Below are 20,523 nucleotides of genomic sequence, written 5' to 3'. Positions count from 1 at the left end.
TCTCTCCCATATGTAGAAGTGCAATACGAAAAATGAAACCATAAACCACATAGCAGTGAATGCCCGGCACTTGCACAGAACCAGTACAAAAGAGGCATGATTCAGTAGCAAAAGCCCTCCACTGGAGCCTGTGCAAGAAACATCAGCTACCTTGCAGTAATAAGTGGTACGAGCACCAACCTGAAGGAGTGATAGAAAACGTCTGCAAAGATCCTCTGGGACTATGGTATCGGAACGGATAGGGTGATACGTGCAAACAGACCAGACGTGACGTGATTGACAAAGTCAAGAAGAAAGTATCACTCTTGATGTCGCAATACCATGGGACACAGAGTTGAAGAGAAAGAGAGGGAAAAAAGAAAAAAATGGATAAGTATCAAGATCTGAAATAGAAATAAGAAGGATAGGGATATGCCAGTGGAAATCGTACCCATAATCATAGGAGCACTAGGCACGATCCAAGATCCCTGAAAAGAAATCTAGAAAAACTAGAGGCTGAAGTAGCTCCAGGACTCATGCAGAAGAGTGTCATCTAGAAACGGCACACATGTAAGAAAAGTGATGGACTCCTAAGGAGGCAGGATGCAACCCGGAACCCCACACTATAAATACCACCCAGTCGAATTGGAGGACTGTGATAGAGCAAAAAATAATAATAATAATAATAATAATAATAATAATAATAATGATAATAATAATGATAATAATAATAATAATAATAACTGAATATATTCTACATCCCTGTAAATAAAAATGTCACGGCAAATGTAAACTGTCCAGTTCTTGAACTAAGACAAACTAGTAGTGTCGTCCTCACTGGTGTCTTACTGTAAAAGTAAGTCCGCAACAACTATTGCTTTCATGCCTTTTAAGCAATCTTCTTTATGTCTTCGTTTCCTTCGAGTTAACAGAGTCGTCTCTGTCTTATTTTCCTCAAAATATCGCGATCGCATTTCTTTCAGCGTCGTGCAAATCCTTGGCAATCACTCCCATTGTATACTCTGTCGATCGTTATTTCTCCGTCTGAAGCTTCCTGCGCTCTCTCTCTCTCTCTCTCTCTCTCTCTCTCTCTCTCTCTCTCTCTCTCTAGGAGGAAAAGGGACAATTTGCATCCGAAAGCCGAATGATATCCTAATGGACTGGTATTTACTTCCCCGAGGTAATTTTGCGAGAACCACGTCCTATTCACGTCGGATTAATCTTTCATGATTGAATGACATCGCAAACGAATGTGTCCTTTACGTACTTTGAATTAGATCAGAGGAGAATTGATTTCTTCAGAATATGGTTTTCGACTTTTTTGTGTCGAATTTCAAAGTATGTATTAGATATTTGCTGAACAGCTTACGTCATTGAGAAGTAAAGTGAGGAATAGCTGAGTTCTATATATGTATATATAATTTGTGTCTAAATAACGATTGTTAGAGTAACATTTTCGTAATGGTTAGAAGAATAAAAAACAGTTTTCCGTTCAGGAGAATACCTAACGTTTTTAAACCTTAACAGCTTATAACATTAACAAGCAAAAATAATGAAAACGATTATTAGGACTCCTGAATACATAACCGTGAAATTTTACAATAACTATTGCTTCCCCTGTTAATACCTGCAATCTAATATATAATTACTATACAATCGATATTACTATTATAGACTTAAGCAGCCTAAATAATTACTGAGAATAAGGTAATAAACTCTTGCACAGTAAAATAAAGACACAGATACTTCAGTGAGTCATTAGCATACCTTATTGAAAAAAATTTATATCGCCAACTTCAAATAACCACCAGGTTGCAAAATTTACGGATTCGTTAAACTTAGTATCTTAATTCCTGTTAATGAAACTGCTATTGCTGATATGGTTTCCAAAGAAGCAACAAAATCAGCAATAAACAAATACATATGAACACTGATTTAAGCAACAAAGTTCCATACGATAAACAAACGCCTATTCGTTTTAAACGTTTCATAACGTTCCTTCCTACCTGAACGTTTTTACCCTAGCGACAACACTTCCCCGAAAACATTCCAAGAGCGCTATAACCAATCAATAAATCAATCACGAGATGCATTTTTAAGTTCTTCTTAAGTAGTATTAAGCAACAACAACATGGCTAATTGGCTATGAACACTGATTTAAACAACTACGGGTATATTCGATTAACAAACGTATTGATAAGTTTAAACGTTCCTCCTTCCCTCCCTCCCTCCATACCTACCTACCTACCTTCCAACGTAAACGTTTAACCCTAAAAACATTCCAGATGTCGTGGTGGAAAGCAGGGGGGGAAAAAAGAAGAAAGAAAGGAAGGAAGAAGGAAAGAAAGAAAGAGGAGAGAATCCATTATTCGACTCGGTGTCGAGTGGCCATGTGGCCCACTCGACTCGTAAGACACGTTCGAGAAACACGTGCCGCTTTTGTTTTCTAATTGTCGGATCGATATATTTAATGGTCTAACGACCGAGTTTTACTTTGCAGACCTCCGGCGTCGGCCATCAAGCAGACAAACGAGAGGTGTGTAAGCGCTGAATACCTCCAGCGTTTTCTATCGCTTGGACAAATTAATGTGACACTCTGATTGCCGCAGGAGGTATATTCTCCATCGCATAGACAAACGAGTGTGAGTTTTACGCTCCCAAGGCTCTGGCGTTTGCTATCACACGGGGTCAGAGGAGTGACAAAAATGTATTTCCCATAATTACCTTCTTTCGAATGAACACCACACTCTTTGGAAGCTTGAATTTCAAGTCATGGCCACTGCGGACTTGTTCCGTATGAATAGAGTTCATCTTAAAAGTAATGATAAAATAATAATAATACATTAGATATCTTAGGCATTTGCTTAGTTTGCCAGAACTCCAACAATCAAATAACTTCATTAAATACCTCCGGTATAACATAATCGATCACACACACACACACACACGATCTAAACTGACATTACATATCTCCTGCGACACATATCGCACTTAGGTAAATGATTGACTTGATATTATTACATAACTCCAACACCTTCCATGGCACAAAAAATAGACGACTGGCTTAAAACTTTGCATTCCACTGGAACATCAGTTCCTTCAATTCTATACAGACAAACTGGTGAAGTTTTGTAGCACATGCACAAAAACGTGCGACTTTTAAATAGGTCCTATATAAAAGTCGCTCCTATATTATAGGACGTTTCGGTTCGAGGTGCATTGCACACAGACTAGAGAAATTTTTCTCCAAAACGGCTGTATAGTTGCATAGGATGGTTCGGAATCTCACGTTATCAACAAACAATAGGAACCTGTCCCCTAACCCATCTCGGTATCTTCCATCACGTCTCCATATCATTCCTCTTGCATCTTCCAATTTCTCAAACATTTGGAAAAGTTTGGAAGTTGCATTGCCCCGGCTTCCCCATCACATAGCGTTTCATTGTCATCATTTTTACTGACAATGATCAGGATATTTTTGGAGGTTTAGGAAAAAACTGGCAACTGAAAAATCCTCATTTTGTTCCACCTGGAGATTTTACCTGTGACCAAATAATCAATTTAGCTAGAGATTTTCACGGTGGAAAACATATATTCCAGTCAACGTTGGGATCTGTTTCAGATAATTATAACTCATAAAAACAATATCCCATTACCTGACTTTGGGTGAACATACAAATATGAACTCAGATAGATAAAGAATTGCACATAATCCTATCTATAATATATAAAGATTTATACATGATTACTTTCACTCGAACAGTTAACTGCACTCAGAAAGTCCTTTGACCTCAATATTCTCAAATATTCCCAAGCTGGATCTCCTCTTCCAGTTTTCCTTCGTTCATTCAGTCAGTTTATCATTACTTCTTATCTTTTATAACTTCTCACTTACTGGAAATCCAAATGTCTACGTATGTATTTTTTATTTATTTATTAATTTTTCTTCCTCGAGTCATCCTTGAAATCAGGACCTCGCACTAAGCTGTTAACCTTTTCGAATCACCCGATAACGAAGTCCAGGTCTGAAAGTCGAGGAGGGTCGCCCTCCAAATGACAGTTCGTACTAGGGGTCTCTTCAAACATTTGTCGAGAGTCTTGGCCCCTCCTCCAGAACCCTCGATGCGTTTCATCGCAATTCTTCCTCTTAAACCGTCTATTTTCTTTCCAAATATATCTCGTCCCTCTTCGATCGCAGTACAAAGTCATTCCTTCCTTCTCATCTCTCTTGTTTGTCATCATGCTCTACTGATCAGGAGTTGTGGACAGTTTTCATTCATCTTTTTAATTCGTCTGAAGAGCGATGTCTCCGATTACGCAAGGGATAAACGTACACCATCGGGTTTTCTCGATGAATAATGAACAAGGAGGTAGTCACCGCTGGAAAAATGATGAAGGATTTTTTTTTTTTTTTTTACAAATTAATTACTATCTTCGCTGGTCTTTTAACTCGCCCTCTCTCCTCTCTCTCTCTCTCTCTCTCTCTCTCTCTCTCTCTCTCTCTCTCTCTCTCATTATTGTTTTTATGAACTAATATTATATCTGACCCATAGCTTGCTTAGCTACATACACATTATACATACTCTATATATATATATATATATATATATATATATATATATATATATATATGTATATATATCAGCGTATTAGTACTCAAACCCCGCCACCGCCCCCCCCCCCCCCCCCCCCCCCCCCCCCCACTCACCCCCCCCCCCCCCCCCCCCCCCCCCCACCCCCCCCCCCCCCCACTCTCTCTCTCTCTCTCTCTCTCTCTCTCTCTCTCAAAACACGCAATCGCCAATATTATAAGTTCGCAAAAAATTTTCGGGACCTCTGCTGAAGAAGAACTACCAACATGACGAAATATAAAAGAATAAAAAAAAAAGAAGAAGAAGAAATAACATAAAAGAATTTCTCTCGTACTCTACAGAATACTTGAAGAGCTAATGCACCTTAGTGGAGGGACTTCCGTCCGCATTATCTTGTCTTGAATGGTTATTATTTACGAGTCAGAGATAATAGCAATGTCACGGATGGAGAGAGAGAGAGAGAGAGAGAGAGAGAGAGAGAGAGAGAGAGAGAGAGAGAGAGAGAGAGAGAGAGAGGAACTGATGTGCGTAGAAAAATGGCATTTTTTATGAAATATATGTTCCCCCGCATATTCGTGTGAGAATCACTCTCATATATATATATATATATATATATATATATATATATATATATATATATATAGATATATATATATATATATATGAGAGAGAGAGAGAGAGAGAGAGAGAGAGAGAGTAGAGAGAGAGAGAGAGTGTGTATGCAGGTGTCTTTGTATAACTATACATGTATATGCACATGTACCTACATAAGCATATATATATTTACCTTCTCGTACAAAAAAATACATGTTTACAACAAAGAAGAACAAAATGCGCAAGTAAACAAAAAGTGGGTCAGGTCAGTTGAGTCCGGGGCGCGTCCGGAACTCATCTGGAAAAGCTAAGTTAGCCTGAGAGAGAGAGAGAGAGAGAGAGAGAGAGAGAGAGAGAGAGAGAGAGAGAGAATGTCTATAAAACGGACTTTGATGCCACGGGAAAACTTGTGTTCATCTTTGTCTTGTGACACAAACAACTAGTTCTTCATTTTAGCTTTCTGACGAAAGTGACTGTCTTAATTTTAGGGGGAATTCCTTTGGCTATAGAATTCCACAAGGAGATGAATGAGAAATACGTTTGTCAAGGTAATTTACTGTTGTTGTTAATTTTAAGATTGTTTGTTTGTTTGTATGGCGTTTTTACGTTGCATGGAACAGGTGCTTATTCAGCAACAGGACCGAAGGCTTTACGTGACTTACGAACCATGTCGAGAGTTAAGTTCTATCACCAGAAATACACATCTCTGACCCCTCAATGGAATGCCCGAGAATCGAACTCGCAGCCACCCAGTTGGGAGGCAAAGACCATATCAACCACGGCACTGAGGCGCTTATTTAAGATTGTCATCTCATCGAAATGGGAGCGAATCATGTCGGCCCCAAATCATTTCGACCACTACGTAAGGTTAGGTCAGGTTAAGCTGTTCTAGGTTAAACCAGGGACGAACTGTCTTACTATAAAGGACCTACATCTTCTGACTGCCAATTTAGGACACTTCTGTCCTTTCAACGACTAAGTTTTGAATCCTTCAAATGAAGGAACTATCTCCACCCCCCCCCCCCCCTACCATACTGGGTTAAGCCCTAACCCTCACACCTCTCCTTTGTCCTGACTCCTTCGGGTCTCGACAAGATTAGGAAGTTAGGACTTCCTTAATCGGACTTTGGAAGAGGACAAAGTTTCTCACTACGTCACCCACTATTTTGTTTTGGCACTGCCTGCGCTGCTCCCACTGCTGATAAGCCGAGATAGATTGTTCTGACTTAATCTGCCTTTTCCTGCAGAAGTTCTGAATCTCTTCCCTTAAGTAATTACGGTTTTAAATTTAGAGCGAGGGTGTATAAAATGAGTAGCAGCATCCTGAGAGCCACTTTGATCATTATTATTATTATCATTATTATTAGTAGCAAACATATGTATACAGAAATTATGTATAAAAATTCGTAAAGTAACTAAGTCTATGGGCGTAAACAGCCTTGTTTCACGGGTGGGGGGGGAGGGGAAGTAGGATGAAACCCCATTATAAACCATCTTAGGGGTCCCCACTATAACCCTGTCAAATTTCATGCCCATCGGACCAGCCGGTTGGCCGTGATTGAATGACAGACATTACGCCCATTATAGTAAGATTATTATTATTATTGTTGTTGTTGTTCAGAAGGCGAATCATATCCATATGGAACCATATGAATATGTTGATGTCGTATACATTAGCCTCACATCAGGTGTTAATTTAGAAAAAATGAATAAAATAACAAATATTCTTTGAAGTTTCCTGAACACGTATTTAACAGATCCTTATAAAAAAATTACTCAATTAGATAAGAAACTCTGTATTACAGATAAAAAAAAATGTATTCACTAAAATTGAAGGAAATAGAATTCTGATTTTTATCAGCAGATCCCGGAATAAAATAATTATCCTTTAAAACTGAAAAGAAAATAACATATTCTTGAAGGTTGCCGGAATAAATATTCTAAACTCTCCAGGAAATCCAGTGAATGAAGGTGGCAATTGCTTACTGATCGAAAACATAAAAGAAATATACTTCTGAAAAGCGCAAGAAGTTCTCTAGATTTTTACAAATACGAAATCCATGAAAAAAAAAAAATCTCTTGATTTTCACAAATACGAAATCCATGAAAAAAAATTCTCTTGATTTTCACAAATACGAAATCCACGAAAAAAAAAAAATCTAATGATTTTCAGAAATACGAAATCCATGAAAAAAAAATAATTCTCTTGATTTTCACAAATACGAAATCCATGAAAAAAAATTCTCTTAATTTTCACAAATACGAAATCCATGAAAAAAAATTCTCTTGATTTTCACAAATACGAAATCCATGAAAAAAAAATTCTCTTGATTTTCACAAATACGAAATCCATGAAAAAAAAATCTCTTGATTTTCAGAAATACGAAATCCATGAAAAAAAAAAAAAAAAAAAAAAAAAAACACGTCAAGGGCTGGAAAATCCTCTGAATTTTACTCAGAAATTCGCTGAATCAGATAATAAGTATTCTATGAAGTAAAATTCCTCTAATTTTGCTTGACCTCGCCAATACACACACCCGCCCCCCTCAACAACCTTCCCGCCCCGCTCAATCCAAAAAATCTGCTGAATATAATGCCACTTAAAGAAAAATGCAAAATAAAAGTTATAATAGCTTATTGATGAAAAGGAAAAACTGATAATCTTGACAGTTTCTAATTTCCAAAATAAGATAGCCATAGAGGAAAATAAATATCCATTACGGTCAAAGGCTGTAAATATCCTCTGAATCTTACTCTCAGAAACTCACTGAATCAGATACAAAGTATCCTCTGAAGTTTTACTCATGATTTTGCTCGCCCCCCCCCCCCCCCCCTCCCCCCCCCGCCCCCCCCCCCCCCCCCCCAACAAAAATCTGCTGAATAGTAAGCCACTTTGGGAAAACGCAAAACTAAGCGAAAGCGCTTATCAACCAGTTTTTCCCTCGAGAATCTGTATTCCAACCCACGACCTATGACGCTCATTATTTAATTTTGAAAAAAAAAAAAAAAATTAAAAAACCAACATCTTAATTAAAAGGATAAAGATTCTCCCCAGATACGTCGCGACACCTCTCTGTTCGTGATGTGGCGTCGCTGCTTCTAACGAATTCATTAATTAAATTTTCTTCGGAGGCAGCAGGCCTTTGCGCCGCAGGGCAGTGGGTTATTATTATAATAGTAAAGGAACGGGCAAAAATGCCGTATGCAAAGGATGTGTGGGGATTCAGTCCTGCCACGAAACGTCGGCTTACCATAAACAGATTTCTGGTATGTGGTGAGATTTATATTACAACACACAAACTATATATAATATATATATATATATATATATATATATATATATATATACATGCATATATATAGTATATATGTATATTTATAAATGTCCTTTTAATTATCCAATGAACAATACATACCATAACTTAACTTAGGAATTCACAAAGTTTACCATAATTTAGGAACTATTTGAACCCATAACTAGGTAATCTCGTATACCAACTTTTGAGAAGTGTCCCTAGAGCATGTATATATATATATATATATATATATATATATATATATATATATATATTATATATATAATTTTTACAAATGTCAATCATATATGAAAATTGGGGGGGGGTTTTGTTAAAAGAATTCAACTACACCCAAGTCCCTCCTGATTAACGTACAGCTGAATATGTTCGTTTTTTGTTCGACGTATGGGTACCGTTCTCTGTACAGTAAAACATGGGTGTACTTATGTGTTCCTAGTTAGTCCTTTCAGTTAGTGAAAAAACAAATCATTGCTTAGTAACTTACATTTTGTGATCTTCAGATTATTTCAAGTTTCCATTCCCTTCACCAAGAAAACCCATATTCAAATCCATATGAGGATCAGATCTGTGCCGCGTGCACCTTGCAAAGTCCTTCTAATAATAATAGAAAAGAATTACAATTGCAGTGCACTGCCGCGGACTTTACCTCGGCAACTACCGGTTTACGCGCAAAATCGAGCGCTGTGATTAGTACTAGCCCGTCAGGATGACGTAAAAATATAAACAAAAGACGGTTAATGTCATAAGCATGAACAAAAGACGGTATCATAAACATAAACAAAAGACGGTATTATAAACTAACAAAAATTACATACAGATTCATGATCTAAAGACGGCAAACGTTTTGGTCGGCGACTGTAGGGAAGCAGGCCGCGGTAATAGCCTGCAATTTTACCGAACATAATAACTGCCGCCTTCCAATCACTGTAAGAAGTCTTTTCAATCTATTTTGTGCTTTCGAGATCAATCATGAATTCAAATTTGATCGAAGCAACGGTTAAACGTTCATAATCTCTGGTTAGTCCACGATCTTTGTCATCCCATTCTATTACGCGTTTTCTTCGGGCATGGGGTTACATAAGGCACATTAGCTTAGTTGACTCTTCTCCATCAGCCTTTGTATTAAAAACTAGTGTACAGATAGCGCATTTTACGCAGTTAATAAATTCAAGAGCCCAGGCTCAATTTCTATTCAAATGTGACGCTCAAAGGGCCTTGCACTTCGTAAAACTTAACTTTTCTCAAATCTCACCTGTGAACAATTTACTAAAGGTTCAACCGGAGCTTTAGTCTAGTCCAAACCAACAACGGATACATGCAGCAACAAAAAAAAGCGTCATCTGTAGTGCTTCACTCGATGGAGATACGTTTAAGATTAGTCAGTGGTTTGGCAAAATTGAGAACGGGCCACTGCCAGGCCTATCATGGGTGCCGTGTGAGCTTGTCATTTATCAAGCCACTTTCCAAAGGCTGCAGTACCGGCGAGAGCCCTTAACACTGATCCTGTCCCTTGTCACCTGAAAACACAGATCAATGCTAATTTGAAGAGTTCAACATATGAGAATAGACTAAGTACCTGAAAACACAGATCGATGCTAATTTGAAAAGTTCAGTATATGTGAATAGACTAATTATATATTCAACGGTATTACAAGCACGTAGGTCTAAGGCATAAGGTTTTTCAAACCCATACGCCGTCACATGATACTTCCGTTAACATACACACATATGGTCTAATATTAAATGAACGCACATACTTACGCACGACAATTTTAAAATAGGTAATATTGCATTCATAGCGTTAAGGTCTTGAGGAAAATCAGTAAGGGCACTTACAATAGAAATGAGAAGTACTATAAAAAATAGTTACATTTGTCCGCATATCTTAAGACGGGGCCAACCATTAACTGATCACTAGGCCTATAATATAATTTTAGGGCAGGGTGTGAGATACGATGTCACATACGACTCCGTATTTTGTATGACAAATAAAATACCATAAACTTAGTCAAGCAATCATTCTACACCAAGAAAAATAAAAGAAAATGGCCAAATGTTTAGAGACCATTTACTTGAGTTTGATGGCCTGCCTCCTGCACCACAATTAAATGGCATTATCTCCGTTAGGACACTAACGTTTTCACTCATTGGTACATCACAAGTAAACATATTCCCAGAAGGACAAAATAAAAAGAACACAAACAACCTAAGGCTCGCACGCCGGGGACATTGCACAATTCACCTCCGGAAAAGTGCGGGACAGCTAACGAACAAGGAGTGTATTCCTCCGCCGCGAACTGTAATGAAGGGTTCCATGGAACAGAATACCCACAAAAATATCTAGAAAATCGGAAACGCAATTAATAATATGACAAATAAATAAAGGCACTTAACTATAAGATACATACTGTAAAAAAAAAATAAGAGCAACAACAGCCAGGTATTACGGATCCGCTTAATTAAATTTCTGACAGCCGGCATTGTAAGTACTAATCGGACAATTTTTCAAGATTATCACAATAGAACAAACTGAGTACTGATGTCGAAGCGCAAGGTACGCCCAAGGAGGTTCATCAATAATAACTATAGATGTTATCTGTGTACTAATTGTCGCTTTATGACACCACCTCGGTAATTTGAGAATAGCGATAACTTTCAAAGCTAACAGCACGCACTACTTTTTGTAGCGGAGGTAATGGATGCGCCCATGGAAAGTCTCGCTCGAAATAATAAAACCTAATTACCGTTATGGGGTAAAAGGAAAGCACAGTTTCAAGCAATACGTATGCATATAGCGATATGTATGCATTCGCTCAACAAATAGGAAAACGTGTTAAAAGCGCTGCGTCGTTATCAACAAATGTATGTAATATCACCTCTCTGTGCTGTTCAATATTCCTTTCAAAAGAAGAGTGGAAAAACTATTGGCAAATGGAAAAGCGAACGCCGTTGTATCTCTTGTCGCAAAACGCTGTAAAGAACGAGGACTTTTTACTACGATTGAAATGTTATTCCTCTCTCTCTCTCTCTCTCTCTCTCTCTCTCTCTCTCTATATATATATATATATATATATATATATATATATATATACTAGTATATATATATATATATTTCGTGATGAAGTTATTCATATATGGTAGGTGAGAATACTACAATGACATACTACTTACATATATATATATATATATATATATATATATATATATATATATATATATATATATATATATTAACAACGTGGTGTACTGGTGTCATTGGTAGTATTCTCACCTACCATATATGAAATAACTTCATCACGAAATATATATATATATATATATATATATATATATATATATATATATATATACATATATATATATATATAAAAGGTATAAGCCACGAAGGAAAAATAAGGACGTTGAGTCGAAAGATCTTCCAGAAACTCCGTTGTTTATTTTTCCTTCGTGGCTTATACCTTTATTTATGGATTTAATCACGTTCCAAACTTTCGTGATTCAGTTTATACATACTATATATATATATTGAGAGAGAGAGAGAGAGAGAGAGAGAGAGAGAGAGAGAGAGAGAGATTTAAATTTCCCATTGCTAGTTGTAGACTTCTCGGACACACATATCAAACATTTTTAATCTCTCAGAAATCTGAAAAGCAAAATAAAAAAAAAAAATACCCCAAAAATGCATCTTATCAAGATTTACCTCATATACGTATGATGCTCTTTTTCCAAGTTAAATGAGCTGCCTTACCAAAATTTCGTATTTGGCAACTTCAAGATTAAAAATATATAGCGACTTAATTTCAAATAATATATATATTTTTCAAAAACCCACGTCCCCGCTGAACGGTTATTGCCTAGAGTGCCTCGCGCGTCTCACTGTAAGCTGTATACTAGAACTCCTTTCTAGTTCTTACTATCATTTTATCCTTTCCTCTGGCTTTCTTTCCGTCTAGCCGTCCAACTCCTTTAACTTGACTCCCTTCCGTCGTCACCCCTCATTTGAAATCATATCTCTCGGCCACTCCTCTGAGGATTCGCCTATGGGACTCCCCAGTCATGATAATAATCTACTTAGCGATAATAACACTGACAGTATAATTACGCTGATTATCCCGCTTCTCGCTCCCGGAATTGTATTAATTTGGGTCAATGGCCTCACCAGGAGACGGGAGATTAATGCAGCAGAGAGGGATAGTCGAGGGAGGGCGGAGCGCGTGTGGTGGGGGTGGGGGGGGGTGACTGGGGTTTTGGGGGGGTGTGACTGGGGGGGAGCCGGGCTATGGGAATGGGAATAGACTTCATTTGAAATGAAAATGGAGACACCAAATAGCTATATATGGCGACCTTACCTGGTTTTGGGGTCATTGCTTACAAAAACATAATATGCATTCAACTTTTACATTAAAAAAAATGAAAAACAAATTTTTTTAAAATAAAATAATAAAAAAACTAGTTTGACAAGTCCCGTTATAAGGTAGTGCTTTCACTGTACCTCACGAGATGCACTGTAGTCATTACTAAAGGGTAGTACTTGAAGCGTTCCATCGGCCCTACCTGAACCCGCTTTTCACCCTTTACTTTACCTCCACTTCCTTTCTTCCATCCCGGCGCTGTCCACATGAGGTTTTTTTTTTTTTTTTTTTTTTTTTTCTTTTTTTTTTACTATTACTTCCCTTTTTTTTTTTTTTATTTTTTTCTTGATTGCCTTCATCCTGCGCCTGTCAGCCTGGAACTCCAACTCTCCTTCTCCGCTGCCTCAACAGTGCCCCAATGCTTTCATAAATCAATCAAACCTAACAACCGGGTTTAAGCAGGTCTTCCCAAAACACCTTCATTTTCCCGATCATTTCCAGCATCTCATTCTAGCATAATTCATCTGTCAATTCTTCATAGTAATCAGTGCCCTTAGGTAACTTAACCTCATCTCTTCCAGGATTACACGATTACGATGTACCTCAACCAGTACTGGAAGGACGAGAGACTGGCATTCAGTTCCGGGAACGAGTGCTTGACGCTTCCAGGCGACTTCGCGGAGAAGATCTGGGTTCCAGATACTTTCTTTGCCAATGACAAAAGCAGGTAAGGTTGCAATGTGCAAGCGTCGCGCTTGACTCGAGGTGCCGTCGGGATTAAACGGGAAAATGCATTCCTGGAAATTAAAGCAGTAAGTACTGGAAGGTCAAAATCAGTGTGCATATCGTGATTCCTTTTTTTTAATTAATGATGAATTCTGGTAACGACGAAAATAAGCGCAGCTAACCACAGCAACAGGGTGAGAAGTCATGCATATGCGATTCTGTCTTGCCAATGCGTAGCTATAGTAGATTCACATCAACCGTGCATCTGATGTCTAGGCCAGTCCCTTACGACGCTCCTGATTGGCTGCTGATAAGCCAGTCACAGGGCTGGAAACTGTCTCTCGAGAGAGGTCACTTGGGTAGGATCTAAGTTCCACCTCTCCTGAGGGATACGTCTTTCAAAAGTATCCCTCAGGATAGGTGGAACATACACATCCTGCCTATTTGACCTCTCGAGAGAGACTGAGAGTTTCCAGCCCTGTGATTGGCTTATTAACAGCCAATCAGGAGCGTCGTAATGGACTGGCCTAGACATCAAATGCACGGTTGATGTGAATCTACTATGGTAGGTAAAACTGCATAATTGTCACTTAGTGAATAATCTTTTTTGCACTTAACAGTGACATCTAGATACGCTTGGAAAGGTTGTTCCAAGTCTCAAGTAGATGTCCATCTGAATAACAAAGAAACAAAACAAAAAAACCTGTGATTCTCGGGTCACTGAGAGGTCACATCAACGAAAATATCCGGAAAAAAGATGCAATACTACTTTAAAGCAATACGGACCATTCTCTTTGTTTCTCGACTTGCTCTACTATTTTTGTAACTGGCGCTTCATCCCAACAAAACTAATCTACAAAAAAATTACACATTTTAAGGTCATCCCCTCCCAGGGAGAGAGAGAGAGAGAGAGAGAGAGATCCACTATCAATTGAAGCAGAAGACTGAAAGCACTGTCACGAAACAAGACAACAATACTTACGAGAGAGAGAGAGAGAGAGAGAGAGAGAGAGAGAGAGAGAGAGAGAGAGAGAGAGAGAACTATCAGTTGATAACCCTGCATTATAATGAAGCCGAAGATAGAAAGCATAATGCCATAACAAAAGAACTATGTACTACAATGAAGCAGTAGACTGAACGTCCGATGTCATACCGCAGGAACCCGAGAGAGAGAGAGAGAGAGAGAGAGAGAGAAAGCTTCATTCTCGATGAAGCATCTACTTACAATTCCGGTTCCTCCCAGTGGTGTTGGACCTGAGTTTTCGTAACATGCGTCGCGCCAAGTCAATCGTCGTTTTGCAAAATTCACAGCATAGCTGATCGTCTTATTTCCATTTATATTGCAAGCCGAGAGGCTCAGCTCGCCAACAACCACCGCTACGGTGGAGGGTGGTGTTGAACAATACCTGCTTTTGTTGAAAACAGATTGGTGTTCTTACCTGTAATAGTTGGAAATAGACTATCATTGTACTCAGGTCATCCACAGAAATTTCAAAAGGTTCGTATTTTGTTTCTCCTAGAGTCCTGCGGTTTTTTTTTCTTTTCTTTTACATACGATCTTGTTTCTAATCATCTATATATCATGTTGTCACAGCGGTTTTAAGTTTAATAGTTTTATTCTTCATACATTCATTTATGTGTCGTCTTGTAAATTTCTTGTGATGAGAGATGAAATGCCCATTGTCTTGGAAATTGCAGTCATTAATAATAACTGATACCCAGCAGCTGCAAGGGATTACGTGGGCGAGTGTGACCTTCTGGACTCTGCTTACCCAACAAAGAGCTCGCATTTCTGGCCATTTCAGAGCGCTAGTCCAAAGGATTCATCCTCGAACAATATTTGAAAACTGGCGAAGAGCGAAGTTAGAGAAGCTGGACAGCTAGTTGAGGCGAGGCCAAAGTGAGTGGTTGAAAAGCTTAAAAGCCAGAGAGCAATGCAACCGGGGTGCCGAAGGGACGATGCAGAGAAGTTCAGTAAGATAGCCGCTCAAGTTGTACCCTAACGGATATAACAGACTGCTCCTTTACTTATCTATGTTACTTTTCTTGGTCGTGAGATGATCTACTTATATAACATGAAGTCTTTCACAGCTTTTTACTTGAACAAAAAAGGTTTATTTGATCATTAAAAATTTGTGGATCTTTAAATTGAACCTATGTCATGTCAGTAAGTTCTTTTGCAGTTTTTTTCCTTAATTCTCATAAAAATAATGTCTTATTTATTAACGTAGCTGTATTGGCCATTCATCTTACGATGATTTCATTTATGTTTTCAGGAAGCATTCCTCTCTCTCTCTCTCTCTCTCTCTCTCTCTCTCTCTCTCTCTCATGATTTTTTCTAATCTTATGAAAATATATTCCCATGTATTAAGAAAACTCTATTGGTCATCAGTTTACAGGATTCAACTCTTTTAGAATTATTCTCTCTCTCTCTCTCTCTCTCTCTCTCTCTCTCTCTCTCTCTCTCTCTCTCTCTCTCTCTCTCTTTTATGACAATATACACCTTATAAATTAACAAAACCATTGGTCATAAATTTTTTCGAGAATCTCCTGTTTCTTTAAAAGCATTCTCTCTCTCTCTCTCTCTCTCTCTCTCTCTCTCTCTCTCTCTCTCTCTCATGAAAATTCTTATAAAAATAAATTTAAAAAAAACTTGCAACTAGCTCAGAAATTCACCCTCGTCTTTTCATAAGCAAAATTATCTTCTCTCTAAAAAAAACTCTGCTCATCTCTCTCTCTCTCTCGCCTCCATGAAATTCTTATGTTAAATTTATAAAACTTGCCACAGCGTTTTTCCAGGAATTTCACCCGTCTTTCAGAATCATTCTCTCTCTCTCTCTCTCTCTCTCTCTCTCTCCTCTCTCTCTCTCCTCTCTCTCTCTAATGAAAATTCTTATAAAAATAAATTAACAAACCTTGCCAACATCTTTCCTAGGATTTCACCCGTTCTTTCAGAAGCATTATCTCTCTCTCTCTCTCTCTCTCTCTCTCTCTCTCTCTCTCTCTCTCTCTCTCACACACCACACATGAGGCTTAGCGGCATCTCCTCCTTTTTCGGTCCGTGAAAGCACCACCAAATTAGAGTGGATGAAAAAGGCGCCTTAGTCAACAGGATCAACTCCCAAGGAGGAGAGGTGCATTCAGCATCCGGCTCCCTTGTCAATCAATATCCTCCTGCTGGTGGAATAAGGAAAAATAAAAAAACAAAACAAAAAAAAATAAAAAAAATATGCTTCCATGCATCCTCGGCCGAAGTCGGGAATCTCGGTCGCCCAAGAAACCGAATCATTATAGCGGCTACGAATAATTGATGATGATAATGATGATGGAAGTAGAGAATAATTTTCGAGTTGATTTTCTTTTTAAGCCAGTGATGATGATGGAAATGATGAACCCGTTGGTTGATGGTGATTAAGGGAAAGTTTTCCATTCATTGTTTTTTGTAAGCCAGTGATGATAATGATGATGGTGATTTAGATGATAGTGATAATAGGACAAATCCTCCGGTTCATTATTCTTTTTATTTAAAGCCAGCGATGATAATGAAGATAAGGGTGTAATGATAATGATGATGTCGTTGGATGATGATGGTGTGATAATGGTACGGAAGTTTTTCCAGTTCATTTTTTTCATGCCAGCGATGATAATGAAGATGATGGTGACTATACGGCTGCTATGTGATGATGATGATAATGCTAGATGACTGTAGTTACGTTTTGTTTTATTTCAAGCCAGTGATGATAATGAAGATGATGGGGATTTTATGGGTGCCATGATAATGATGGCGGGGAAAATGTTCCACTTGGTTTTTTTTTATTTATTTATTTATTTATTGTTTCTCTTTGTCTGTCAGCATTATAAACTTGTATTTAATCAACGAAAACAGGTCTGGTTTTAGTGGATTAAATCGTGAGCACTGTATTCTGGATTGTTTGTTTGTATGGTGTTTTCACGTTGCATGGAACCAGCGGTTATTCAGCAACGGGACCAACGGCTTTACGTGACTTCCGAACCACGTCGAGAGTGAACTTCTATCACCAGAAATGCGCATCTCTGACCCCTCAATGTAATGCCCGAGAATCGAATTCGCGGCCACCTAGGTGGCAGGTAAAAACCGTACCAACCACGCCACTGAGGCGCTACTTTATTCTGGAAAACCGTTATATTATTGTTATTATTATTATTATTATTATTATTATTATTATTATTATTATTTCTCTCATCTATGCCCATAACATCATCATCGTTACACATGCAGTATATAGTTCAACCTACACATATAAACACACTTCATAAAAAACTTAACAGTGTACAGGAGGTTTAGGTGTTGAAACAACGTCCATAATATACATTTCCAAACAACCAAGCGATTATCAAAACGTAAAACAAAGTCTTGCAACAAACCTGAACAATATGGTGCAAACGATAATCCGGCAGAGCGAAGTCCCGCAGTCAGCAGAGTAATGAGAGTGTGCAACCAATAATTTCTCTGAAAAGAAAAAAAAACTTGTAAGAAACGTTGAAGAAAATGTTTTTGGAACAATTTTTAGAGAAAAGGTGAAACAATCATTTCGCTCGTTCCGTTTTTCATGTGACGTCAAATCACCGTTGATCAAAAGTTTACTAACATTGCAAGGTTATCAAGATGGTCCTAGAAACTTAAGGAATTCAATTGACAGCAGAATGTTACTTTCTTTTAGGACAATTTATTTTATATATAAAAAACATGTCAGCCCAATTTCTTAAATCAATCAATGGGATTACCTCACGACGACTTTCTTTTATGTATAATATCCTGACGTGTAATATGTACGATTTAAGAAGTCTTTTTCAGTCTTTGGGTGTCATCTATAATACCCTTTCTTCCTTTTATGGTTTCCATAGCTTTCTCGTCGCTCTTGGGGACACATGAAGTATAACTGTTCATTTTCTGTTTGTTCCTCAAATACCAGACTTTAGTAAAAGAATACCTTAATTTATTCACTGATTAAAGAATACTAAAAAGCACATCGCAATCTCTCGCTCTCATCCTCAAGATGAACCATTGCATAATGATCGAACAATTAAAATGTCATCTTCCTTTCTCTCTTTCTCTCTCATGAACGATAATGAAAATCTGATTCATTACATACTGCACGACGTATCAAAAGCAATCTCTCTCTCTCTCTCTCTCTCTCTCTCTCTCTCTCTCTCTGTTTCCGGGTCACAGGCTAGAATCCACCTCCAAACCCTTCCCCCCGACCTCATCATCTCTCCACCCCGTGACCTATCTTGCCTGAACCCCCCCTTCCCCTCCTCTTTCCCCCTACCCCCACACCAAACAGCCAAGCAACCCCCCCGCCCCCTTTAGCCCCTTCCCCCGGTCTGACACCGTTCCTCATCCTCTCCTTCTCCGGTTGTCATAGAAACGTATCTCGGTCTTTATTACTCCTTCTTGTGCAGCCATGAATTACTTGTTGCCTCTCAGACCCGTGGATTAAACGGAGCTTCCTTTTTTGCATATATTTGCTACGCTTGATTTTAGAAATGAGGATTGACGGCTTTATGTAATAGATAATATATATATATAAGATATATATATGTGTATATCATATATATATATAAATGAAAAAGCACCAGTAACTACCTAGCGCTTTACGTGTATACCTGATGCACCTCATCAGGGTACAATACATAAGGAGGGGGGAAGTTTCTGCACATAGGGTTCATGTGCGATTCAGCAGCAGTTGATGTACATCTGAGACGGTGACTGGTAAGTTTTCCTTCCTTTGAAGCTAGCAAGTATACGTGAGTCAGTACACACACACCCATTATATATATTATGTATATATATATATATATTTATATATTATATATATTTAATGATATACATATATATAAGTATATATATATATATATATATATATATATATAATATATCTATATATATGATATATAGTCATAATCACATTTCCGTTAGATTCATATACATATATAGTAGGTAAACGCTCACCTGACGTTCCGGGTTTGAAAGGATCCCATAGGTCGCGCCCTGGTCCAGGCAAATCTATATGGGAGAAAAAAATCCCCTTCGGTTAACATACATAAAAATATATAATCCGAGGTAGAGTGATTAAAGCTATTAAAAAGGACATTGTAGCTCGATATACTATATATATATATATATATAATATATATATAGATATATATATATATATATATATATATAATCTATATATATATATATAATATATATACGCTGAACATTTTCGAACGTTCCAGTCGATCACGCTTTGCATCTACTGACCTACGATGATCATGATTTATACCCCGGCAGACCGTCCACTGTGATGGTTCCGTTCGTTCGTTTGTTTGTTTGTATGGTGTTTTTACGTTGCATGGAACCAGTGGTTATTCAGCAACGGGACCCACGGCTTTACGGGACTTCCGAACCACGTCGAGAGTGATGAACTTCTATCACCAAAAATACACATCTTTCACTCCTCAGTGAAATGGCCGAGAATCGAACTGGCGGCCACCGAGGTGACACGCCAACACCATACATACCACGCCACTACTGAGGCGCTTTGGTTTGGTTCGTACCCAAGATGGAGAGCGATGACAAAACGCAGACCGACCGACGATGCCATGAGATTAAAAAAAAGAAAATCGTTCAATAAACCCGAAGGAGCTTGTCATCCCTCGCTATGAAGCAAATCTTGACCGACTGACTGATCCCAGCTTGAACGAAAATTATGAGAGAAAATGCTTTCGAGAGCAAAGAATGAAAAGAAATTTTGAAATGTCTTCCCGTAAAAACAAAAGAAATAATATTTTTTTTCTTAAGGGGATGATCAATGTAATGTGTTCCCGTTTGAAAGAGATCTATTTTGCTTTTCACCGTTTGAAGGGGAAATGTCACTGGCCGTTTCTGACTTTTCATTGTTCGCCGTTTTAAAGACAATCACTGTTCGATATGTGAAT

At 38.1% G+C, this 20,523-nt stretch overlaps 1 protein-coding gene across 6 annotated transcripts in view; it reads left to right on the top strand.

Moving 5' to 3' along the window:
- LOC135206072 (gamma-aminobutyric acid receptor subunit beta-like) overlaps window positions 1-20,523 on the top strand; it is a 195,637-nt gene that overhangs the window by 131,141 nt on the left and 43,973 nt on the right. For all 6 annotated transcript variants that reach the window (XR_010312670.1, XR_010312671.1, XM_064237269.1 and 3 more), the window contains one exon: window positions 13,416-13,561. Coding sequence is in view for 4 of the 6 variants with exons in the window: in XM_064237269.1 (XP_064093339.1) it covers window positions 13,416-13,561 (146 nt within the window). In the remaining 2 variants the exon portion in view is untranslated. The remainder of the gene's footprint in view (window positions 1-13,415; window positions 13,562-20,523) is intronic.

This window comes from Macrobrachium nipponense, chromosome 29 (assembly GCF_015104395.2).
Source record: "Macrobrachium nipponense isolate FS-2020 chromosome 29, ASM1510439v2, whole genome shotgun sequence".
NCBI lineage: Eukaryota > Metazoa > Arthropoda > Malacostraca > Decapoda > Palaemonidae > Macrobrachium > Macrobrachium nipponense.
This window is presented reverse-complemented; position numbering and strand designations above follow the sequence as displayed.